Source organism: Danio rerio, chromosome 19, assembly GCF_049306965.1.
Source record: "Danio rerio strain Tuebingen ecotype United States chromosome 19, GRCz12tu, whole genome shotgun sequence".
Taxonomy (NCBI): Eukaryota; Metazoa; Chordata; class Actinopteri; order Cypriniformes; family Danionidae; genus Danio; species Danio rerio.
Window position 1 is genome coordinate 37,904,815 of NC_133194.1, and position 27,358 is coordinate 37,932,172.

At 37.9% G+C, this 27,358-nt stretch overlaps 1 protein-coding gene across 2 annotated transcripts in view; it reads right to left on the reverse strand.

Moving 5' to 3' along the window:
* Window positions 1-8,128: 8,128 nt before the first annotated feature.
* ptp4a2b (protein tyrosine phosphatase 4A2b) overlaps window positions 8,129-27,358 on the reverse strand; it is a 33,953-nt gene continuing 14,723 nt past the window's right edge. The window contains exons 2-7 of one of the 2 annotated variants that reach the window (NM_001270540.1): window positions 22,190-22,464; window positions 21,802-21,910; window positions 21,625-21,717; window positions 14,497-14,627; window positions 11,720-11,794; window positions 8,129-9,257 (exon numbers count right to left, since the gene is read on the reverse strand). In NM_001270540.1, coding sequence (NP_001257469.1) covers window positions 9,146-9,257; window positions 11,720-11,794; window positions 14,497-14,627; window positions 21,625-21,717; window positions 21,802-21,910; window positions 22,190-22,194 — 525 coding nt within the window. In that variant the 5' untranslated portion in view covers window positions 22,195-22,464 and the 3' untranslated portion in view covers window positions 8,129-9,145. Of the gene's footprint in view, window positions 9,258-11,719; window positions 11,795-14,496; window positions 14,628-21,624; window positions 21,718-21,801; window positions 22,465-27,358 lie in introns of both variants that reach the window. The other variant, NM_001024098.2, reaches the window with a different exon arrangement.

Here is a 27,358-nt window from a genome sequence, read left to right on the forward strand (position 1 = left end):
ACTTCGCTGCAGCCAACGGTCGCGGACACGTCACTGAACATGAACTAAACCAATCAGAGAGCAGTCAGTTAGAGCAGCCGCGCCCACCATAGGAAAACACCCATTTAAAGTCAGGGGAGCTGCTCAGTGCTCACGTTTGTTATTCTGAATAAACAAAGGTCTGAAGTACTGTTTCAGTTGATCTTTGGACAAAAAAAAAATCAACATTTTACTGAGTTGGGTACTACATTTACCCCCATATAGCTCTATATATAGCTATTAGCTAGCATTTATTTAAAGTACCAAAAGTTAAATTTGATAGCTAGTTTAGTTAACTATATAAGCAAAGTCCTTTTAAGTTGTATACTATATAGTCTTTGACATAAGTACGTTATGCTGATGCCAGACTAAAAGAGGTTAAACATTATTGTGCTGCTTGTTTGTTTGCAACTTGTCTACATTTTTGTTTCAGTCTAGATTAACCCTTTATGTGCTGCTGGGGATGTTTTTATCCTTTCTGGTGATTAGGAGTTTTTATTTGGCCATAAGTTTTTGTGTTTCCACTAACCTAATGGTTTTTGGTGACAAATCTTATTTTGATCTTGATAAAAAAACAAAAAAACTTAACACACTTTGGGCAAATTTGCTACCATTTTGTTGTGTTCCAGATGAAAACATCCACTAAATTAAACTGCTGTAAAATGCATCAGATGCATGAATTCAGCTTTATTTGTATAGCGCTTTTACAGATTGTGTCAAAGCAGCTTCACACGGAAGATTATAGTGAATTGAAACAGTTCAGTTTTAGAGTTTAAGTTCAGTGCAGTTTAAATAACAGCTAATCTTTTTGCATAAATCTGTTAATCAACCTCAGTCCTAATCAAAATTACAAAATTTCATAGAAAATCACAGGATTTTAACTCTTTAATTGGCAAATTCATAAATGACGTCACCGTTTTTGGGGGAAAAAAAACACAAAATGATGTATTTTTGATATAAAAAGTAATTTTTGACTGGATTTTTAAAAAAACATTTTATCACAGTTTTGGACATGTGAAACATCATTATCTTTGATGCATAGTTTTTGATTAAATTTAATTTATTTCTCCATAATTTACTGTTGGTGGCTGTTTTTGTCCCATTGACTTCCATTATAACCACATTTTACCACAAAACCATGATACCATTATGGTAGCATGTGTAATTTCTACTGTCGATCATCAGTTGGCACCATTAAACCTTCAGGGCTGTTCAATAAAAGCTTAGTTTCTGGATTATAAACGGAGTAGGCTATAATAGCAAATTAAAGTGTGTGTATGTGTGGCTGTGAGAGATGACCTTTACACACTTACCTTGACGTGTCTGAGAAAATCTAAATATGCATCTCAGCTCTCAGAACTACATGGAGTAAACAAAAACAAAGACTGTGTATTTATGCACCATCAAATGTGGTTATAATGGAAGTCAATGGGGCAAAACAGCCACCAACAGTAAATTGGGCAGAAAAAAATGAAAATCTAACAAAACATTAAAGCCAATGTTGTTACTAATTGTTCACATGTATAAGACTGTGACAAAAGGTAAAAAAAAAACAACAACAAAAAAACAATCCAGTCCACATTTCATTTTTTTTATTTATGAATTTGGCATTTAGAGAGCTAAAATCTTGTACCTTTCAAAACAGTTTAGTAGTTTTGATCAGGACTGATGTTGATTAACAGATTTATGCAAAATAATTTGAAGAAATATTTATCTGATGCATTTCCAGCAGTTTAATTCAGTGGATGTTTCCATCCTGAACATAACAAAAGGGTACATTTGAACAGTGGACAGGGGTTAAGTAATCTTTGTTACCAGTTTGGTCTGGTACAGTTACAGTCTTATCACAGAAATAATGTTCAGTATAGAATATAAAGTCATGGTGCAGTCAGAAAAGAATGAATATTGTGTATGACTCCCATGAGCTTGGATGACTGCATTCATACATCTCTGCAATGACTCGAATAACTTTCTAATAAAGTCATCTGGAATGACAAAGAAAGCGTTTCTGCAGGACTCCCAGAGTTCATCAAGATTCTTTAGATTCAGCTTCAATGCCTCCTCCATCTTACCCCAGACATGCTCAATAATGTTCATGTCTGGTGACTGGGCTGGCCAATCCTGGAGCACCTTGACCGTCTTTGCTTTCAGGAACTTTAATGTGGAGGCTGAAGTATGAGGAGCGCTATCCAGCTGAATAATTTGCCCTCTCCTATGGTTTGTAATGTAATGGGCAGCTCAAATGTCTTGACACCTCAGGCTCTGCGGATGCCCCACACTGAATGTAACCCTAAATCATGATTTTTCCTTCACCAAACTTGACTGACTGACTGTCCTGCTGAAGAATTTGCCCTCTTTTGTGGTTTGTAATGGAATGGGCAGCATAAATGTCTTGATATCTCAGGCTGTTGATGTTACCATCCACTCTGCAGATCTCTCTGTTGACTTCTGGGGTCCCTGCGTGTTCCGATAGGTCTTCTGCAGTATTTGTGATGATTTGGATGCAGTTCAACAGATGATTAATCTGAAAAACCTACCTTCTGCTACTTTTCCAAATGATCGACTAGAAGTCAAGTTCTTATTTGTTGCTCTTACAACTGCAATGGCGACAAGATTTAGAGAGTATATTGTACTGTATATATTGTATTAGCTAGCATCTATTTTATTTCAAGCAACAAAAGCTAAATTTCACTTTAGTTAACTATTAGTATAGCTGACGTCAGGCTAAAAGTAAAAAGTATAGCCTGATAAAACATTTTTTCCTTATTTGTAACAATTTCTTTTCAGACTTCATGCAGTTTATGTTGTCTATACCATAATCAGCTATATCAGTGGTTCTCAAACTGTGGTACGTGTACCACTAGTGGTACGCAGGCTTCCTTCTAGTGGTACGTGTATGAATCAAATATGTAATATGTACAATGCTACATATATTTAAAGAAATTATCAAAAATGATTTATATATGAATATGATGACATAAAGCCTATATTTATGAGGTCCAGGCAACATTTCCAGGTGCTAATAAACCAGGAGTTATTTCTTTTTTGAACTGTACAGAGCTTAAGCTGCTTTACTAGACCTAATACGCTACTGTATTTCAAAACTGCTCATTATGGTGGTACTTGCAAAGACAATTTTTTTCAGAGGTGGTACTTGATGAAAAACATTTGAGAACCACTGAGCTACATTATACAAGGCAATAAAATAATGTGTTTTTGCAAAAAACATTTATTTTCCTTTAGCTTAACCTCTTTATTCATAAGGGTCACCACAGAGGAATACATCGCCAACCAATTCAGCATATGTTTTACACAGCGGATGCCCTTCCAGCTGCAACCCAGTAGGCCTACTGGCAAAGCGCATAAAACAAATGATTTATATTATGCTTTTATATTCATCATTGTTTTGTAGGTACTAATATATGCTTTTGAGGTGACAATATGGATCCTTTAAGTACAAATGTGTACCTTTTGAAAAGGTACCACTCCAGTGACAGCTAGCGTACCTTTATTTCTGAGAGTGTAGATGCTGCAGGGGCGGACTGGCCATCTGGCAATTCTGGCAAATGCCAGAAGGGCCGGACCATTTTTTAAATGTGGGCCGGTCACCTATTTTATTTATTTATTTTTTCATATGTATTGTTTTTTAAATGTAGGCAGCTTTTATCTTGTGCGAAATGTGAATATTATGATGATGATGGTGATAATAGTAAGAATAATAAATGTTAAGCATTGGCCCAATTGGCAACAACCGGCTGGTTTCGAGATGGGCCGACCCAATCTGAGGCTACTCAGATGTAATCAAAATCTGGCAAGAATGTCAAACAAACAGTAAGTGCAAAAAAAAAAGGGGAAATGCAGTCAAGTCATACATTGCCAAATACATACAATTTACTGAACTAGTCTCGAAAGGGGTCAGTGTGATGGCGCAGTAGGCAGTGCTGTCGCCTCAGAGCAAGAAAGTTGCTGGTTTGAGCCTCATCTGGGTCAGTTGGTGTTTCTGTGTGGAGTTTGCATGTTCACATGGATTTTCTTCTTGGTTTCCTTCTGAATTGGGTAGGCCAATTGTGAATTGGGTAACCCAGTATAATGGGTTGCAGCTTTGAGGGCATCCGCTGTTTAAAACATATGTTGGATAAGTTGCTGATTCCCAGATTAATAAAGGGACTAAGCCAAAAAGAAAATGAATGACATGATTACATATAATTGGGTTGCTTTTGTTCCAGTCACATACATTAAATGTTTAAATATCTCTTAAATAAGGTACTGCTTATATAATTTTACCATCTGTACACCATTATAAGTAGTGAATGTGCGTGTCCTTGGGTGTGGCTGTGTCGGTGTGGTAATGTGGGCCGGTGTGGCTACAGTGCCAGGGCTGATTTTTAGTCCCAGTCCGCCACTGAGATGCTGAAAAACTAAATGGGGTTATCACTAGAATGAGGAAATCCCAGAGTAAAATATGATAAACCTGGTGTTTTGAAATATGGTAAAACTGTCTTTAAACCGTTTTCATCTGTTTTTATATTATTTGTTTCTATTTTATTTATACTTGTGTCTTTTATTGGCGTTTATGTAAAGAACTTTCAATTGCCACTGTGTATGAAATGTGCTACAGAAATAAACATGCCTTGCCTTAATGTAAACATACCAGGAGTCGCAATCCAAAAGAAAAAAATAATTGAAAGGCTGATGGCTTTTTATGTACATGTTGTTGTTGTTTTTTTAATCTAACTAGTAAATACTTTCTGCAGTGAATATTAAACCACACTTAACTAAACTGAACTGAACTTCAACTCTGGAAACTGGACTGACACAGTTTCAATTTACTAGACCTTCTATGTTAAGCTGCTTTGACACAATCTAAATTGAAAGTGCTATGGAAATAAAGATGAATATTTTTATTCTATCTTTTGTAGGTTATGGATAAAATAAGATAATTCTGTTTGTTTTTTTATTAAATTACCAAATGACCCCCCAAATTGTCCCGCGACCCCCACTTTGAGAACCAGTGTTACTCGAAAATCCTACAATTCAAAATCCTTCAGGGAGACGACTATCCAGCAGATGGCACTGCCAACAAACAAAGAGCAGTCTTGTACAATCTGGAAAATCTTCTTTACTACAAGTCAACAGTTTCAAATCTAATTAGATTATGCATTATTATGAGTCAACCTAATGAAACGATAACATTGTGTCATACATCCGACTCTTCATGTTTCAGACTCCCGTGGATTATGCCAGCAGGTGCAGAGATGGAAATAAATGGGTCATTTCCCAACTTCCTGTGGATTTCCATCATGTGACTGAATTAAATATTTCACGAGTTTCGTCATCTGCACTTCCACTCCTGCTGATAGAAACGCCACATCAGATGAGCTGTACATGAGTCATTGACCGGTCAGGACCTTTCTGGACAGAGGAAAAGAAAGCCTCGTGGATGCAAGTGAGTCATGATGCCTTTAAATGAACACAGGAAAACCGTAATCTTCTTGATCGTTCTCTGTAACTGCCATTTTACAATGCCTACCAATGGCTGTAAATACTTTCTAACCAGCCATCTGTCACTGTCGCTACCCGGTAAACCCAGGGACGGAGTTAGTGATTTGGGGTCCCAAGTTATTCCAGCCATAAGGCCCAAAAGTTCTAAAATACACCTTTTCTACTTTAATTTATTTTTGTATTGATTTATTTTGCTGTTTTTTCTCTAATATCACTCAAATCACTTCTTTTCTACAATTTGTCTTAATGGAAAATAACAAGATGTAAAACATCTTGTAAAACTTTTTGAATGATTTGTTTTCTTAAATTCATTAATTAAAAACTAAAAAGTATAAATAAAATATTTCGTTTTTTTAAAACTAAATCTTAATTTGACTGCTGGATTTCTTTATGATTGAGAGTGGGGATACCTTTATAAACATTAAACTTTTAATTTTTTTGACACATCACACAAAATATGATGGAAAATGATGTTATGTATAATTAAGTATATAATAAATAATAAGTATTTATTTGGGAGCACTCAGATTTCCTGCATGGGGCCCTTAGAGGTTGCCTATCTTGCTCATTGGTTAAATTTGTCCCTGTAAAAAAAAAACCCTTACTAACAAAGTCCAGAATTTGGCTGCTATATGAGCTCATTTGTCCCATTTTGGACAGTATGGCTTAATAAATTGTGAAAATAACAAATAAAAGGCTTTAAGACCAATTGACTGAGGAAAAGAGCTGGTCAGGTTGTTATTTGCCTGTATTACTGTTTTTCATTTAAAATAAGTTTTAAACAGATTCCTAATAGTTTTTTTTATAAATGATGGATAATAATAATTTGTATTTTTAAAACGAGGATTTTTTTCCATGTTTCTTTATTTAAAATTTGTCATTTAAAGGGCACCTATATTACTCCTTTTACAAGATGTAAGATAAGCCTTTGGTGTCTCCAGAATGTGTCTGTGAAGTTTCAGCTCAAAATACTAATCAGATCATTTATTATAGCCTCTAGAATCTGCCTATTTTGCTGTCTTGAGTTTCTGTCACTCCAATATGACTGTGGACACAATACCTTCACACAGATCTGTCCAAACAGCTTACAAATGTTGATATTCATTATACGTGCCCTTCAAAAGTCTTATGTCATTACATTACATAAACTGTAATAACAGTTGTAATGCACATTTGTAAATAAACACTTTGTGGTAGAATAGTAAGCCCTTTGACAAAAATGTAGGAAATATTTTTGTTGCTTCAAAAAGTGTGGTTATGATCACCATCCGACATGCTAATCCAGCAAAAATTTGTGCTTTAAAAATGTCACAAATGCAGTATTCAAACCACATAATTTAATAGAAAATTATGAGAATAACTGCAAAAAATCTCTTACACCAAGCTGGCTATGGGCCTGATACTGTGAAGTATTTCATAATTTGTAATTAATATAATAACTAAATTAAATTACAAAGTTAAAATTACAAGTTTTCTTTTCTCGTTTTTTTTTTTTTCACTGAAATTTTTTTTTTTAAATAACAGACTTACAAACCATTCGTATTGTCAGTTTGGTAAAATGTTTAGTTATAATACATTGTTATTTCTTTACTCCTATAAGAAAATGTATACATCAAAGAAATATTAGCGAAGTAAAATATCTCATTAAAATCGGGTATTATTGAGCATACAATTAGTTTTTTCATTACTCCATACAGCAACAGTAAAATTAATATAAAAATAAAAAATGTTTGTAATAGGGCAGCACAGTGGCTCAGCAGTTATACTGTCACCTCACAGCATAAAGGTCAGGTCACTAGTTTAAGCCCCAGCTGAGTCAGTTGGCATTTCTGTATGGAGTTAGCATGTTCTCCCCATGTACATTTGTGCGTTTCCTCCAGTTTCCCCCATAGTCCAAAGACATGCACTCTAGGTAAACTGAATAGGCCAAACTGCCAGTAGTGTATGTTTGTGAATGTGAGTGTATGGGTGTTTCCCAGTACTTGTTTGCAGCTGGAAGGCCATCAGCTGCATAAAACATGTGCTGGATAAGCTGGCAGTTTATTCCACTGTGGTGACACCTGAGAAGGGAGAAAGCTGAAGGAAAACGAATTAATGGATCATTGCCAATTCTTTTCATTTAATAAATAGAACTTTTTTACTAATTAAACTAGTTGATATTTAAGAAACTACTTGATATTATGATGCAGGGCTGAGCCTCGCCTGTACCTGGATGGGAGGCCACATAGGAAAACTAGAAGTTAGTAAGGCTAGCAGAGGGCGCTCAACCTGTGGTCTGTGTGAGTCCTAACGCCCCAGTAAAAAAGAAAGGGACACTATACTGTCAGTAAGCGCTAACTTTCAAACCGACTGACCCACTGTGGTCATTAAAAGTTCCAAAGTCCCTGGACAGATCCATCTTTTTGTCCCATGTTCAATTTTCATTTTCTGATAGATTGATTTCCTTTTCTGTCGCAGGAGCTATTTTCTCAAATGACTTCTCACAGAATCTCCCTCTGTAATTTGAGATGTTATCTCGAAGGTGGCCGTAAAATCAGTCATCCCATAATGACTCATCCACCGAGAACTCTAAATAGCTTACACATTACAGGAAGGAACACACAATGGATCAATTTCAATTCATTTATTTGTCTTAAAACCAAGATGAAGTGGGGATGCTTTCAAAATGGGCACAATGATGATAAAGAAAAGGTGGATTAAAATAAAAATAAAGCCAGCGCTGGCCGGTTTTCCTGCTTCTTACTTCCTTCAGTGTGTCTGTGGGCTCAACAGATAAAAGCTTCTTACTGACCAGCCAGCAAAGAGCAGCAATTGAAAGCGAGTACCGAAGAAGACAAGCCGAGAATCCTCCTGTGTTTGAATCTGGATGTAGGACGGTCCTAAGGGTGAAGGCTTTTCTAATCTGGACTGAATATTGCACTCCCCAGAGATTAAGAAAAGGACTGAAAAATACATGGCTCCACGAAAGAAAAGAACGAACCCCACCCGAACTCCTGACAAGACGCGCTAATTATAGTGAATAAATACAGCTGGCATATTTCAAACCCAGGCTAACCCTAAATTAAAAAAAGTGATTGCTGCATCAAAGGGGAACTTCTCAAAAATGTTGTATTGTGCAAAAATATCGTATGTCTACTTTATAGTTTGTTTATGTAACAAAATTGGCTATTGTTTGTTGAAATAATAATAATAATAAAAAAAAAAACGATAAAAGAAAACATGCCCAACAATGTCTTCAGAATAAAAAAAGCAGTAATAAATCAACAAATGACAGCATTTAACAATTGTAAATCTTTTGATCACGATTCAAAGTACTCATTCTGAAATAACCCGAAATAAAGTCGTCCCATGATTGGAAATTTGGGAAATCAGGGGAACGTTAGTATATTCTAGCCCGTGACTGGTAACACTGGTTAAGCGACCAGGTTTGTGGGCTCGTCTGTGTGCTTTGACCCTTCTCTTTGATACTGCTGGTGAATCCATAGATCAGCTTCATTATTCTGTGATCGATTAGCCATGATTCGTTTGATATTAATCACCACAATTACAACCCACAGCTTTTGCTCCCCTATATACCCTGGTTGAACATCCCACTGCTGTTTTGTATGACTGACAGAATGACGCACTACTGGATACAGCAGTTGTGACCGTTGGCCTCCTTGAACCTCAGACGCATCTTGGGTCGGTATTTTTCAAGGTACATGAGCTGTTTGGCGTTGAAGGCTCCACGTCGCTTCCTGAAAAAACAAGAGACAGAAATAGTGTTCACATCAGTACAGTTTTAAGTTGGAGTACACAATTTTTTGCCCTGGTTTTTAGTCTGGACGGGTCACACTTAATTTGCTAAGAGCACGTGGCTGTTTAAACCAGGTATTAATGTGGTCAGCCAAGATGCGTTACCGTTTTAATCTGATGTTCAGAAAGCAAGCATCAGTTTTGCATTTTCAACTACCTCTCAAGGTGGTAAAAGTTGGACAACCTCAAAATATTTTAGACCCCATTTAAACATGCATGTATGAGTTTTCAATTTAACCCTTTTAGCATACGATCACACCTGTGTGATCAGCTTTGGCTGGTCCCTAAAGTGTCCGATCACAGCAGTGTGATTACAACGTTCAGAGCGTGTACCTCATCAACTGCTAAAATTCTAATCAGACAGTGCGCACTGAGGCAGCCAATGATAAACCTCCGGTGAAAGCTTAATGTGACTATTTTCAATTTCATATGGTTCCTTTTACAGCATCGGTGTTGTAATGTAATTACAATACATTCAGGGCATACTCTAACTAGGCATGGTTGCCTTGAACCATGCTGAAGCGCGATTGTCCCCATCCGCTCTCCTGACAGCCTGCACTCACACCGCATCTTTACCTACCGATGGAGTTTTGACGCTCATAAATTTTAACAAAAGCCCTTGTGCTGCAGGTATTGAGAGGCTTGCTGAAGATCTAGCTGACGTGCAGCAAGGGGTTTGGTTCTTTAATAAACTACAACAGTTTGTGTTCATTGAAAAGTAAGAATGATTAATAATTCATAAGAAGCAGTTCCTTAAAATTGACGTTGCATCTTCAGTTTCGGTCAAAGCCACGCTTTGCACTCACACTAAATGGAAGTCTAATTGAACCACGCTCTGGCAGACCTCTTCCAACCGGGCCAGGGGCAGCCAAATAATCTATGCCTGAGCCCGATTCTGAACCCTCACACTTGTGAAAGAAACTGGGAAATGCATCTGGGCAAGGTTCGGATTGCAAAGTGTGAGTGCACCCTCAGTTAAATAAACGTAACCATTCATTTAGTTGTTCAAGTGTAAAACGAGATGAACCACCAGCGCTGTCAGGATTAGCAGGAAAGTGCAGAAACTCTATTGAAAATATTAGGGTAAAATAAACAGTCATAATATAAAATATGGCAGGAAAAAAAAATCCAATTTCATGCAGTGCTTCTTGTTCGGTTTGAGACCCACTTCAAGATCGCAGATTGTTAAAGAAATCAGACCTTAAACGTGGCAATTGTATAATGAAAAGACAGTTCACAGGAAGTGCTGAGGCAGGCTGTATGTCACATTTTCCTTCTTAAAAAATGTATACATTTTCCTTCTTAAAAAAAAAGAAAAAAGGAAAGTTCATAATTTTAGGACATATTATTGAGCTTATTCTTGAAAGCGGAAGTGCGCTCGTCTTTGTGATTGTTTTAGAACTTCCGATTCAGTTGCCTATGAGAGAAATTACTAGGAATAATAAACGGCAAAAAGCGGTCAAACAATTTGCTCTACAAACAAGTGTGTCCATGACTATAAAGACAAAGCAAAATAATATAATAAGAAAATGTTAGTTTCCAACATCAAGCAGCAAAACAAGCTGTTTTAACCTCTAAAAGTGAATGGAAGTGAATGAGACCGGAAGTCGAGCCAAAAAGATTCAAATGGCTCAATTCGCTTGTATGCAAAGAATAAAGGCTGATTTATACTTCTGCGTCAAACGTCGGCGTATGTTACGGCGCTGGCGCATAGCCCTTCGCCGAGGCCATCGCAGTCACTGATGTGCACCTCTCAAAAAATATAACTACACGTCGCAATGACGCGTAGCGTAAGCTCTGTGATTGGTCAGCTTGGTAGCGCTGACGAGTCTGGGCGGGACCGAGAGCCGCACGAATGGCGCGAGCGATTGTTTACAAGTGTGGAGTCCCATGAAGGAGCTCCGGATGGAAAGTTTTGTTTTGTGTTTACCTCATAGTTAAAGTTGTTGCACGTACGCCGGTTCCTGCCTCAAAATGAGCGAATTTGAGCCACTTGTACATCCCGGAAGTGTTCAGGAGAAGCAAAAAAGCAGAGAAGAAACTCGACACAGAGGAACATTTACACCTCACTGCCCACTAGCGTTTCGGAAGTGTTAATGCAGACCGACAGAGACAGCGCGCAGAAGTATAAATGCACCGCCACGCGCGTTGCCTGTGCCGTGGATTACACCGGTCACTTGACGCAGAAGTATAAATCAGGCTTAAGGTGGATAAGTAAGGACAATGAGATGCAGCAACATTTGTGAACTGCATGTCCTAGCAACAAGTTTATATTCAGAACAAGAAAAGGCTTTATATATATATATATATATATATATATATATATATATATATATATATATATATATATATATATATATATATATATATATGTGTGTGTGTGTGTGTATATATAGACACTTACTGTCGTATGTACATCACTGCTTCTTCATACTTCATTCCACACTCGAGTAAGGCTAAAGCCACCAGCACAGGTGCTCTGTGAAAAATAGACAAAACTGATTTAATGAAAACTCGATGACCAAGAAGAATTTCATTTTCAGGTCATAAATTTTGCACCTGCATCAACAATGATCAAAGTATAGTGTACCATCTTCTGGAGCTCATTAACAACAAGTGTGCTTGTGTTCAACAGAGAAACTATATTTTGAGCCGCATGTGTACGCAAAGAGGTCAGGAGCTGAGACTGCAGTCTGTAGAGTTCTCACACACACACACACACACACCCATCCCAAAAAAAAATGCTGAACAAACAACAACAAAAAAAAACACTTTTACACTTGGAAAGCGGCACGACCACAGGCTCGTTTTAAATGGTGCTGCTGTCTGCCCCTAAAGGAACTTTGGTAAACTGAGCTCAGGGAAATGAATGCGAGAGTACAGAGTGCACTGTACTGCCCACAATGTTGGTTACACTTGCAAGTCACAGACGCTTACCTTCTCAAGTTGAGCCTGGTTAGTGTTGTGTGTGTTTGTGTCAGCAGGTTTATATAGAGGTGAGAAAGGCTGAGTGCTAAATTTGCAAAAGCGTTTGTAGAGAACACAAGTGGTTCTCACATGCACTCGTTACACGCCTACATATTTTTGACTACTCATGCTGCTTGAGCAACTAATCACCTGTCGCCTGGTTATTTCCAAAAATCTATTTATTTTTATTAAACCATAAGAATTACCATGTTTTATCCATAACCTACTGAAAAGAAAAAAAAAGTTGTTTATAGTTACTATATACTACTGTATTTAGTTACTATAGTAGCTTATAGTTACTAGTTCTATTGGATTGCGACCCTTGAGGTAGTTACATTATATGAAAGACACAGCAATAGCATCAGATGAAGCAGATTGATTTTATAACACCAGGTTAAACTTTCAGCACTGACAGACATTTAAAAAAAATTCAACAGAGAATAAACTTGGGTCTATTGGTGTGTGTGTGTGTGTGTTCCATTGCATGCAAGATTTTTGTATTTATAACCACCTCAGAGGATATTGGGGATCAAGAGTCACTGACATTGTTATTTAGAGGGTTGTGGGCTGAGAAGTTTGGGAACCCCTGATCTACACTACCTAACAAAAGTTTTGTCGTCGATCGTAGTTATAAGAGCAGCAAATAATATCTTCACTTCTAGCTGATTGTTTGGGAAAGTGTCAGAAGGTAGATTTTTCAGATGAATCATCTGCTGAACTGCATCTCAATTATCACAAATACTGCAGAGGACCTATTGAAACCCTCATGGAGCCAAGATTCTCACATAAATGAGTCAAGTTTGGTGAAGGAATCATCATGGTTTAGGGGAATACATTCAGTATTGGGGTGTGTGAAAGATCTGCAGAGTTGATGGAAATTTGCATTTCCAATGTCTTGATAAAAACACAGGAGAGGGCAAACTCTACATTAAAGTTCCTGAAAGGAAAGAAGGTCAAAGTGCTCCAGGATTGGCCAGCCCAGTCACCAGATATGAACATTATTGAGCATGTCTGGGGTAAGATGAAGGAGGAGCCATTGAAGATGAATCTAAAGAATCTTGATGGACTCTGGAAGTCCTGCAAGAACGCTTTTTGCCATTCCAAATGACTTTATTAGTATATTCTATACTGTACATTTTTTCTGTTAGGTGACAAGACTTTTGTCTAAGCAAAGTCAGACTTTAGTGTAAATCATAAAAAAAAAACAAGACATGATTATTTTATTTTGGTAAATGGATTTGTTCTTCAGTGTTCTTCAACTCTGAAAACTGAACTGACACTGTTTTAATTTACTTTTAATTTACAAATCAAGGTGAATTGAATTGTATTAAAATAAAATAATCGTAATCTGGAGACCTTTGCCTTTCATATAAAACATTTCTGATACTAAATGATCAATTAGAAGTCAAGTTATTATTTCTTGTTCCTAAAACTTAGATAGGCGACAGGACAACTAATGGACTCAAAAAAAGAAAAAAAAAAGGTCGAACATTAAAGATGCTCAAGAATGCAACACTGTGCATGGGGTCTACATTTTTTAAATTAGATGACTGTGGTAAATTGTAACTGTATTCTGGGAAATATGGGAAATAAGTATTTTATGGAGAAGGGCACTTCTTTGGGATCATTTTTATACGTTTAGTTATTATTTTGTCATGTAGAGTATGTAAACATCTGATGTGAGATCGTTTATTCAGGGTATTATGAAAAAAAAAACTTTACTAGTCCTCTTTTAACATGTAATATAATTAGCATATTTTCTGAAAAATCGTGCGATTATCTAGAAAGCTCAGACAGCAAAATTCAGAGAGGGTGCTCGCTGCAGAGCCATTTGAGCAGAGCTGAGCTCCAGCGAGGGGGAGCATGAGCTCTCGCTCTGCCTCCTGTAAGCTGTTTTAATGCGTACACCAACCCCACCCCTAACCCTACCCCCAGTGACATCACTCGTAGAAGAAGTGCAAAAAAGGTGGAGCTCAAGCTCAAGAGCTCCCCCAAATGGCTCTGCAGCGAGCACCACTTGAAAATTCATGAAAAATGCTCAATTAGAAAACCTCTTTAAATTGCAACTCTATTAACAAATAAATGCAGCATTAGTAATCATTAGAGCATATCAATGCAAGACATGTATGTCTTATCAATCAAGATAATGAGGGATGAACTAAACCCAGTTTCTCTTATTTAAAAATAGTTTCAAGAAGCACATTGAGGACTCACCGGCCCAACCCTGCAACACAGTGAACGGCAATGCAGCATCCTGGCTCCTCTCGGAACTTAGTCTTCAGCAGGTTTAACCAATCGTCTACAATCCGAGTGGGGGGCGAAGCTCCATCATCAAAGGGCCAGTCCTGCAGCCACAGAGGAACAGAAAACAAACAAACATCAAGTTGGATTTTGCTGATATGTCTTCACATTTCAAAGCAGCAGAGAAAACATTCGTAATGTGAAACAGCTCGAGAACTTGAGATGTTTCACAGTTTGCAGAACTTGCCTGTGGAGCTAAGCATTGTGGGAGAACAAACTGTTCATATTAACTGTTTTTGGGCAAAATGCCACAGAGATCTGGTCTCCTCCCTGATAACCACACAACTAGTGAGAAAGAGCTGAGAGGAGAGAAAAAGCAGGAGAGGATAGTCTTTGGAGTTTAAGATACATAAAGTGAAGCTGGAAAGATGAGATCCATAAGAAGTGGAGGAGTGGAGAAGATAGAGGGGAGTTTAGGGTGATGTATCGGTTCGCTGAAATGACGCACAAGTCTAATATCGTCCTGAGGGAGTATGGTGGTTTTCTGGTAAAACCAATTGCATCACTAAAACACAGCTTAGGACGACATTAATTATCAGCAGTTCTATATAGTTATCTCTGTCTGCTTTTTAATTCCTCTTTGAATATTCCAAGATCTGATCGTGTGTGAAGATTGGCGCTTGGCAATGTTGAGGAGAAAGGGTGTGTGGGCGAGAATGACAGATAATGGAAACGGACTGGCTGGCAGATCTGTGTCTGTGCAGCTGTCTGGGCCTCTGTGCTCCTGCTGACCTGCAGACAGCTTTTCTCTTTCTTCTTAAATGCTTCTTATTCAGTCCCTTGTTTCCCATCAAACCTTGATCTTTCCTTTTTCTCTTTGTTAACTGTGAGTGAACAATATCCAAACAAAAATATGAGTAAGATGCACTATATTGAAGAGCAGAACCTTTTTTTTGCTCCTAATGTACTGGTTCCAGTTACAGTTAGCTATAGCTATATTTTACTTATTGTATGTTTACTGTAACCACCCTACCGTGACTGCTCTGTACTTTCTCTTTAAGGAAGTAAAGATATTGCTTCGTTCCAAACACCTTTCCTTACTTATTATTATTATTTCCAAATAACTCTCTGTAGGTTATGGGAAATGATCAAATGCATAAAGGAAAACAAAGGCGGGGGTTGAAATTTTTTTTTTTCTCTTTTAACATTTATTTTACTAAGAGTATTTTCTGAAAGCTCATGTGACCATTCAGAAAGCAAAATACATGAAATATGTTAAAATAGACAACATTTATTTTAAATTGCAACACATACGATTGTATTTTTAAAATAGTTGGCTTGACAATGCAATTTTATTAAGCCCTCTTTTAACATTTAATATAATTGGCATATTAAAATATTTCTAGACAATGGAAATATTTTTAGACAATGGTCATTGTACCATTAGTCTGGAATAATTCAATAGTTATTCCAGAACCTAAAATATCTTCAAAATTGTGCTTCAAAATGCAAAATTGTTAAATGATTTCCGTCCAAGCAAGCTCACATCTGTTCTTTGTAAATGTATGTAACGCATAGTGTGTAGGGAATCCCTTGCAGTTTGTGTATAGGGCCAACTGGAGCACTGTGGATGCCTCACTTACTCTTGAAAATGTTCAACATCATCTAGATAGGCAAATACATATGTTATAATACTCTTTATGGATTTTTCAGCTGCTTTTAATACTGTTCAACCCAATCTTCTTTTAGAACATCTTCATAATTTAGGAGTGAGCAGTTGGTTGATTGTATGGATGAGAGAATTTTTTAAAACAAACTACAACATGTCTGTGCAGGGTTTGAAATTGCGACCATTTTAGTTGCATATGCGCCCAAAATTTTATCTATGCGACCTCGAAATATATTTGGGAGCATTTCTGCGAGTGCTTAAAATTGTTGTGTGCGACCAGTTTTTACTGGAAAATGTTCACCACATGTGCGGATTCGGGAGGCATTCACGCAGAATGAATCTCTAAGCTCTTTGCCTGCACTTGAAACGCAGTGCTCAGGAATGGTTTATAACAGTTGTCATGTCAACTTGCTGCAGTAAACAAAGCCAAGTCCGTAATGCTTGCCCCGCCTTCGCGCTCTTCTTATTGGCCCACCACTGCTCTAGCACTGAACGCGACTGATTGGTTAATATCAGCTGTCAATCACTCAGTCAGTGCCTTCTTGCTTGGGATGACAGGGAGAGCTATTACCATGAAAAATTGTAAAGCGCTGAAGACGAGAATGAAGATAACACTGACAGATTTTGTTTTAGAAACCATGGCATCTAAAGTTATAAATATTGACACATCTTACTAGTGATCATGTGCTGAATGTTAATCCACCATCTACACTTTTCGAAGAGTGGATAAAAGACTTCCATTGGCTTCAAGTCCGCTATGAAAAGTCTGTGGGATGGACATTTCAGGTAACATTAACAGTTTGCCACATCTAGCAAGAGAGCTTCTGTTTAATCCTTCGTATAATCGCCAGATGCTGTCCGCCGTGCAAGGGGCAGCTATTTGTCAAATTTAACACCACGTACACCATCACAAACGGCTTGAACAGAGAAAACTAACATCGATACTCCTAAAAATACCTGTATTGCTATCAACATGACATATGCATATAATAAGATACAGAAACGTTACATGTCAAAAGCATCAGTGCAATATCAGACAATAGCAATATCAGTTATATCATTAACAGATTCATTCAAGCAGTGTGTGCAGGGCCGGTGAGCGCTCAGTGTATCTTTTGGTCAGCTATGTTATAAAAATGTATTTTCTTGTGATAACGAGATTTTGTTGAGACATATTTTTCTTACGCTTGCGCGCATATATATATATATATATATATATATATATATATATATATATATATTGCTTGTTAGTTTGATAAGTGTTGATTTCAAATGCAATAAATATGTTTGTACTTGTAACTTGTAGTAACGGTGCTCATAATTGGTGGGTGCGACAATTTTGGCTGATGCACATACATTTTTAAAGTTAGGAGCACCGGTGCTACCAAGCAAAAAGGTTAATTTCAAGCCCTGCTGTGGTAATCATGTATGTCTGACTGCTCTGTTTTAAATATAGGGGTACCTCAGGGATGAGTATTATCCTCCATTTTATTTTCTATATATATTAATGTTAATATATATAGAAATATATTAATATATTAATTCTCTCTCTCTCTCTTATAAAAAGGCTGTTTATAAGTCAGCGCCACAGTCTCCTCCCCAAGTTTTAATTTTAGTATACAGACTTTAAATATGGCATATAGATCATTAATAGAGAGTGTTCTCACATATAATATTGTTTCATGGTTTGGTAACGCAACACTTAAACAGAAGAATAAATTATTGCAAATATTCAATCAGGCAAATAAGGTAACTGGTCACAAACAACATTCACTGCAGATTCTATTTGACTCTTTTATGGAAAAAAAAACTGCATTTAAAAAAAAAAGATAATACACATCCCCTTCACTCAGATTTTGAAATGCTACCCTCAGGACTTAGGTTTAAAATTCCTAAAGCCCAAAGGAAAGAAAGAAAGAAAAAAAAAAAAAAAAGTCATTTATTCCAATTGCAACTGTTGTCTTAAATCAGGTCGCTGTTTAAAGTGAATAGGGTGGTTTTCAAGAATGATGTGCAGTAATATGTACGGGGCTAATTTGTTTTTTAAATTTTTAACAAATGTTGCTGTCTTGCTGAGTGTTGTTATTGTGTGATTGTCATATGTATGCAGTTGTTGTTTTGTTTAAGACCAAAATCCTTTCTGTGACAAGCAGAATGGAGAATGAAGTTTAAACTAGACTAATTAATCTTACTCCTGATATATAGCAATTTGAATACATTTGTAGCTGTCTATATATATATATATATATATATATATATATATATATATATATATATATATATATATATATATTTTTTTTTTTTTTCTTTTTCCCAACCTTGCACACAGAGTACTGGGGCCCATTTCAAAAAGTTGGTCGAGTTGAAACTCTTAACCCTAACATGATGGTTTCAGAATTGCAAAAGCGGGGCAAGTCAAATCAGTTTCTATACACTCAGTTAACTTTATTTTAGGGTTAACATACTCAGACTTTTCACTTAATCTCCTTTCTGAAACAGGCCCCAGGTGATCAGAGATGGTAAATAAACCCGGAAGGTTATCTAGGCTTTTCCAGCAGGGTCGGGATAAGATAACATCAAACATAAACAAGAACATTCTGAGCACGTTTCCCCCCCCCACCAAAGGCCACTAAGAATGAGATGTGTCTTCATTACACACACCCACATACAGCACTTGTTGGTGACATCAGTGTGTATCTGGGTGAAACAACTTGCATGATCCAAAGAAAGCATTTTAGAGGTTTCACTTGAGATCACATAACCCTTTAATGCATACAATCACAGCAGTGTGATCAGTCTAGGCAGGTCACTGAAGTGTAGGATCACACCGGTGTGATTAAAAAATGCAGTGCGTCACATGATCAGCTGCTAATTTGCTTTCCCACCATAGTTTGTCATAAATCACAATTACGTTAAAATAGTTTGGGATCCTATAACACTCATTTAAAAACAACATTTACTATATGTTTCTTGCAGTTAAACAGACACTTTATTTCATGTATTCAGAAGTATGTGATGAATTTAACTGATTCAGTACCTTAAATTTCTTGCATATTTGAGAATTGATTTAGGAAGTTTGTTAACATTTGCAGAAAAATAGAAAGGAAAAAAAACAACAACTATATATTCATTGGCTTGCAAAGTGTAATGAACATCACTAAGGAAATAAAAGTGACTTAAATGTAAATGGTCATATTGAAAAACAGATGCAGTAAAGTCAGCAGGAGATTTAAAAATTTTGCTGTAAAAGGGTTGAATAATTAAATTGTAAATAATTCTAATTAGTAATTTTAGCTACAGCACACGTGAACCAATCCTATCTCCAACCCATATGAATTAGGTATTTGTGAATGTACGTGGCTATTTCATAAAGACAACTGCTAAACATTTCCCCTAAGAACAATAACATACTAAGTTAGTAGAGATGGTTTCCGTTTTCATGGGGCAATGTGCAAGAAAACTAAACTTCATGTTAGAGTTGGTTAGTGTTAGATGTATTTGCACACCTCTAATTATAAATTAACAGAAGAGAGATGGAATAGCTATCTTCAGTCTCATGCTGACACTTACTTTCTTAAAATCTTTTGAACAGTAATGTTTAAATTAAAACGTTGCCTGTCATGCACACAAAGACAATTATTTGTTGCTATTAGTTTTTTCTTCTTCAGTTTAATAGCAATTTTCCATTTTGATGCATTTTTAAAAACAGCTCCTGCTTAATGTCTCTGTGGAAACAGTGATGCGTTGTTTCCTCTATACTTTTACTACAGGAAAGTTCCAAACAACATTTAGCAGAAATGAACATCCTCTGTAACACTTTGCTCTTGTAACTTTAATGAATTTAACACTTTCATGAATTTACACTTAAAGGCCACCTATTTTCCCGTTTTGTACAAGATGTAGGATAAGCTTTTGGTGTCTGCAGAAAGTGTCTGAAAAGTTTCAGCTCAAAATACCCATCAGATAATTTATTATAGCCTCCAGAATCTGCCAATTTTGGTGTCTGAGTACAGTATAGCTGTTTTTGTAGCCTGTGGCTTTATATGCAAATCCCGCTGCTTTATCCCGCCCAAGATTCCCACATGCGTATCTGCTTATCATGCGTTAAGCTCATTACTCTAAAATACTAAGTAAGTTTATTTGATGTATTTGCGGTGGAGTTTTTCAAGCCTTTCTGAAAGGATGGGTCTCACAAATGCTGTTTGCAGTACACACACACACGCGCACGCACGCGCACGCACGCACACGCACGCACACGCACGCACACGCACGCACACGCACGCACACGCACGCACACACACACACACACACACACACACACACACACACACACACACACACACGTGTGCATTTACCGACAACATGCAGCCGTGGTAATTATAGCAGTTAAGAAAAACAGTGATTTTACGATCTTTATTACAAACATGCTTTGTTTTAAAAACTTTATAAACTTCTAAGAACCACAGAGTTAGAACAAATATTTTAATCCCAGTTTCTCTGCAAAAACATTTTGTGGACAGGTGTGTACATGTTATTATAGAAACATGGCGTCTGTCAATCAATTCGGTGGGTGGGAAAACTGCACTCCTACGTCACGTTGTGGTGGGCCACAAAATCACTGGAATTTGGATTCTTTTTTTAAAACATGAAATTTTTAAAACAAGACTTGTTGGGTTTTTATCAGTCCAATATAAGAACATACTATAACTACACACAGTTCTGACTAAACAGCTTACAAAAGTTGATTTTCATCATAGGTGCCCTTTAATTTGAAAAGATAAAACTTAACCCCAACCTTTGAAAGACAATGCATGTGAGCTCAATATTTACCATTTGAACATGTAAACATAAAAGGCAGGATAAATAATAATGAACAGGGCACAACATTAAGGCCCTGTCCTACTGTGAGTGTTTAGAATATTTCTATACTTTCACTGACTAAAAACCTTAAATTACAAGAGTAAATGTACAAACTGGCTTCTGTTGTTCTTTTATATTAATGATAGAATATTGAAACAATACATTAAACTAAAAACATAATATTAAAATGGTTTTAGCTTCAATATATTTTTTGCATGACTCCAAAAGCCACTATGAGATGCCTGGACATGTTTGGCTTTATTAACAGTTTAGTTAACCCTTTAAAATGGTAAAGCAACAAACAAAAATCCTTGATATTCCATGACTTTGGCAAAATATACATCCAAACATTCCCTGATTTTCAATGTCCTGAAAGGACCTTTTAAAATACCATGATATTCCAGAACTGCCCCATGGAAACCCTGGTATTTTTGCCAACTTTAAAAAGAGAGTAGCATTGCCTTTTCATCAAACAAAGCCAGCTGATCTAGCAGAAAAAGCAGTGTATCCTTAAGTGTCATGTTGACTTTTCTTCTCACTCTAAACACTGTTGTTCAGTAAGATTTACTCACAAAGACTTGGATGCCCTCCTTCTGCACTAGTGCCGTGTCATAGGTGGCTTCACATACTCTGACCAGTGTGTTCACCTCAAACTTCTTCAGCTCCTAAGGAAAAAAGAAGAACGAAATGTGAGACAGATTATATCTAGGTTTTGCCTTTCATGATAAGCTCTGAAAAGCCTCTCTTACCTCAGTAAACTTGTTGAGAGTGGAGTTGGTGGGGTTGTGTGTGATGAGGAATCTCATGCAGTCATAGGAAATCTCAACAGCGGCAGGGCGGTTCATGTTGGCAAGACGTCTTTAAAACAATTACAATGAAGTACTTATAATTCCTGTTCCTTTTTTCTTTTCAAAAATCTTTGGCTCAGATCTCAGCAGTATGAAAAAATAAATACAGAACAAAAGATGTATTTAAAAAATGATGGGTGGACACTGGAATACTAGAAGTACAAACAAAACGTAAAAAAGAGGGTGATCTAGTCCACAATGTTAAAAAAAGTAGAACAAAAGGGATGAGAAACTGAAAGAAAAATGGGAGACTATCCTTCAGTCATCCAATTGAGACAATTGAGATTACCCCATTCAGGAGAAGAGTTTCTGATTGGCTACAGGGAGAAAAATCTGTAGGAAGGAATGAGACAGGGATGCTCGAGGACTACACGGGATCCCAAAAGGGTATAGAAGAGACAGACGGGCCCAGTGTGCTGGCTGTCAGGGAGGCTTCTGGGTGGCGTAGTCCCACGGGCAGCTATCGATTCACTTGTCCGCAAAGGTGAGGTGCTGAGCCTGGCAGAACTCTCTGCAGACGGTCACAAACGCCATATATGTGTGATCCGAATCAACACGGAAACACTGGAGAGAGGGAACAAGAAGGTACAGTGAGTGCAGAACAAGACAAATCAACTCAACAGTCATTTTGACATCCTTTCAAATCGTATGAACATCTAATAAGTAATCTTGCTCTGCTCTAACTGATGATTCATTCTGGCTGCTGCGTAAGCCCATGACTCGTCTCATTGAGAAAAGCAATTGGAAGCAGGGGTGTATGATAACAGCACGTCTAGGACATCAAGACACCTACTTTCTGATGTGGCACAGAGCGCAATGTCCTGTGTCATGCAAATGCCACGTTTGCCTCTTAAATGAAGCGACTCTCTAATCAAAAGCAGTGCCCAGGGGAGGTAAAAAAACCAAGAGTAGAAATCAAAAGAGAAAGGCTGACATGTATTGTCTCTTTGTGCCTTTTTACAGGCTGGGCTTGTTGCTGAATTTCAAAAACTCAAATAGTCAAGGATTAAAGTGAGGCTACGCTTCAAACAGCATCGACTGTTTCACAGTCCCACGCTTCTCTCGTAGACTCGCCAACCCCATCCACACTAAAAAGGACACCCTTCAAAGTAACCAAGTCATCTTGGCTCACTGTTCTGTAACAGATTGAATAACCGCATTAAGAAGAAAAAAAAAAGAACGCACAATGAAAGTCTTCAGGATGCCAGACTTGGACATGTTGAGACAGACACGATTTAAAAAAAGGAACATCAGAAGACTTGGACTGTCAACAAGTTGCAATTCTCAGAAGGAAAGAGGCAGTCTCGGATGCTAGATCCAACAGATGAGGCTAAATAGACGGCAACAAAAAGAGAAGAGAGTGGCCTCTTTATAAGAGAAAAAGCAGCAAGACTAGGAATGTTATTATCTTATCAAAAGAGGAGCAGGGCTAAAAGCTTGCTCCACACTAGAACATCACAAGTGCTTTTTTAAGCAGTCTCCAGGGGCTACATGGTAAACCAACAGCTTACAGGAGAGACCCGAACTAAACTAAGAAGCACATCAACACAAAGGACAAGCAGCTATCATTTTAAGGCCTCATTTACACCTGATATTAAAAGGTTTTCAGCATTAATTCATGAGAAAAGACTTGGTTTGAACCAATCAGTGTGCTCTCTTATTAACGGGATGCAACTTGATTAATATGCATGATATACGCCGATTTCACGCGGCCGCTATTTTAAAGAATCAAAGCGAGGCTGCGGTGGGAAGAAACCCGGAAGTATAGGACCAGCACTGTAAACATTGCAGTAACATGCTGTGTACTACAAACCTCCGGCCGTTGTCGAGATTTCAAAATGCAGAAATGGTGTAAGCATTACTTCAATATCATTCAGTAAGTTTATTTTAAACAATTAAAAGTAAATTAGCATCAAACAAGATCACAATTTCAGTGATATGCTTAAGTGTCCTCCTAGGCTTCAGCTCATGGCACTAGTTAAAATACCGTGGGGACGCTTTCCTGCTTCAGCCTATGTAACCCAGTGAGTGATAAAACACAGCAGTCCTCTGCAGCACACCCTCGTGTTGTCTGTAATAGTGTTGTCCTGGTACTGATCTTTTAAACCCGGCCATTTCCCGCTAACATGGAAGCGCTGCTGTGCGCGGATGACTCGACTGATCTTCACGGCTTCGCACTTCAGTCTCCGTGTATCTGTGTTTGGTTTGCGCTCAGTTTACCGCTCTTCACCCAGTGCAAACAGATATACAGACTGGTGCGCGAAGCAGCCGTCAAGATCAGTCGAGTCATCAAGCAGATCGTTCGGCTCGTCCGTGTTTTTGCTCACCCTGCTGAAAAATCCAGCTTAAACCAGCCTAGGCTGGTTGGCTGGTTTTAGCTGGTTGACCAGCCTGGTTTTAGTGGGGTTTTGGCCATTTCCAGGCTGGTTTCCAGCCATTTCCAGCCTGGTCTTAGCTGGTCATGCTGGAAAATTACCAGCCAAATCCAGCTACAACCAGCTTGACCAGCCTGGATTAAGCTGGATATAGCTGGTTTTGGCTGGACTCCCAGCTTGGCTAGGCTGGTCAAGCTGGTTTTAGCTGGTCATCTTCCAGCCTGACCAGCTAAGACCAGGTTGGAAATGGCTGGAAACCAGCCTGGAAGTGGCCAAAACCCCTCTAAAACCAGCCTGAACGACCAGCTAAGACCAGCCAACCAGCCTAGGCTGGTTTAAGCTGGATTTTTCAGCAGGGCAGTAAACAGCGGTGGGTGAACTGATGACCTTCTCGGCCAATCACAATCATTTCTGTTGAACACGTGACCACAATGGCAAATCAGCTGTTTTAAGAAAGCTATCAACAGTGCCTTAAATGTTAGCGTGAAATTTTCTTTTCTTTTAATTCAGTATCGTGACAAGTCTAATATAGTGAAAAAATCAGTTCATTAACTCGAGTTTGATAAAAGGCATCTAAAACGTGTGTTTGGGAAAGAAAACATTAGCTAACTAGTGCCATTTGCCTTCACTTAGCTGAAAATGAGCTCCGATCTCCCTTTTTATTTTCACCATTCATTCAGAACGGACCTTCGGGTCACCTGGAAGGCGGAGAAATTATAAATTTGTGTCACTTTATCTTCGCTGATAAGATTTATAGCCAGCTACACAACATTCCTATGTAACTGCCAATGATACTTCCGGGTTTGAGACAGCGAGTTGTGTTGCCAACTATAAGTAGTAGAAGAATTGTTCTGAGACATGGGTTGTCAGTTATGCATTTAGAAATGTGCTGCAATGAAGGTTTTGTTTCCATTTTCCCACGATAAGAACACAGTTTGCGTTTAGACCCATGTGGGTGGATTACTTTGGTCTGCCAACACACAACAAAAATATGTCACAAAATAACAAAAATATAATATATATAAAATTATGGCTCTTTAAGGTTGGAATTTGGTTACAAGCAGAAACACTTAATATAATTGTCATCAACTTTTATCCACCTCTAGGAGGTAGTCGATGAATCAATAGATATCATTCCTTCATGGCATGAATGCGGATGCAGTTGAATGATTTAAATCAGCCAACTGACCTAACATAGTGCACGCTCATAAAACAGTTTATAAAGTATTGAGTACTGACCCTAAAGTTTCAGTGAAAGAAAAAAAAGTTGCTTATAAAATACACTTATTTTATTTTACAATGTTTTACTTTTAGAAAATTACAAACCCTTGTTTTAGTGTTGATTCATAGGTGGGCAGATTTGTTATCAGGGACGCATTCATGTTTACACTATAAATACAGCAAGGTTGCATGCATTTCTCACCACCACCACAAAATGCATGCAAATGCCAAAAATAAATATCGGCAGTAAAAAAAAAAAACACTTTATAAGAAGCAGTCTGAGATACAGCTGTGTGAAATGGTGTTCCTATCATAACCCTACTTCCTTCTGCTCTGCTTCTACCAGGAACTCATGCAAATCACACAACCGCATTTGCAAGCCGCTCCTGTAATTGCTACTACCAGAACATATGGGGAAGAAATGAGAGCAAAGTAACATAGTGAAACAGAAAAAAGAGGCAGATGGGCAGGTTGGAAAAAAGGCAAGTTTTAGTTTAAGAGCATTAGAGAAGCTTTCTGCTTTAAAGATCACCTAGTCGACACTCTGCACTAACACAATGCTCGCAATCTTCTCACGAGACACATCTAGCATTTAGAGGTCACACATATAAACTAGGCAGAACTGGAACAGTCCGGTAAGACATTCATTCGGTTTCTCTTTAACACCAGAGGCAAGCCAGTGTGAAGCCTCTGCTGTGTCACACATTCACCCTGCTCAGTTCCCCTGCTGCTTATACAAACACTCACACACATCAGCTGCCCTCTGCATGAACAGACTACTGGAAAAAAAGGAAGAATTCTCAGAAATGACAGTTTCATGTTGCCCACTGTTTTGTGAAATGCTGCTGCTTGTTATCTAGAGGAGAGGTCACTGGGTACAGAGCTCTGTCTGTCTTTCTCTCCATTTGCCTTCTTCCATCGGATCCCTCTTTCCCTCGACCCAACGCAGCTGGGAAAGTTTGAAAGGCCATACGGCTGCTCCTAATCTAGGAGTACAGTGTACATAGTGATAATGAGCATGCTATCTGGGAACACAGCAGCCCAAACAGGTGATAGAAAAGTGGGACGGACAGTTTTACGTTGCATGACTGAGCAAATCTCAAACTGCAAGAGCAGAGCCATGGGTCTTCACATTAATTATGTCAGGGATTAAGCACCACTGTTAGGAGGAATTGATCAGTTGTGGGAAACTGTGACTAATGTTGTGACTTAAACAAAACCACGATGGAGTCAATAGTGTAAATATGTACATATAACTTAAGTGGCATTCAAAAATGGGGGATCAAAAACATTTAAACACATCATATAAGAACATGCTAAACATATAAGAACACCTGCAAACATCATTGGGATGCTCCTTGGCAAGTAAAACGGATTACAGGGCTTTTGAATAGCTAATATGCCAACAGCGAAGCACTGATCCTCCTCAGATCCCTTTGATTTGAGTAACAAATCCAGCGGGGATACTGCGCCTGTCTTTATCATCCATCATAAATCCAGACAGAGACCTGCTCTAAATACGAGCCAAAATGTCAACGTATGAATGCACATTATACAGCCAATGTCAGAACACAAAGAATTAGGTCAAAATTAAAGCATCTAAATGACTGTAACTATCTCAATTAGCAACAAATGTCATTTGACAAAAAAAGACAAGTGAAAACATGGTAACACCTTCATAACACTGCATCTGACCTTAAGTTTGACCTGTATCAGGGTCAGATGCAAGGCCTTCCTTTCTCCTTCAGAGCTTTTAGGAAATGGCTCTGAGATCACGGGCCTTGGGCTGAGATACAGAGAGAACGATCCAGAAAGAACCAAAGATAAGAGCTGTGCTATGCCCTGCTCAAACTTCTGCCTAT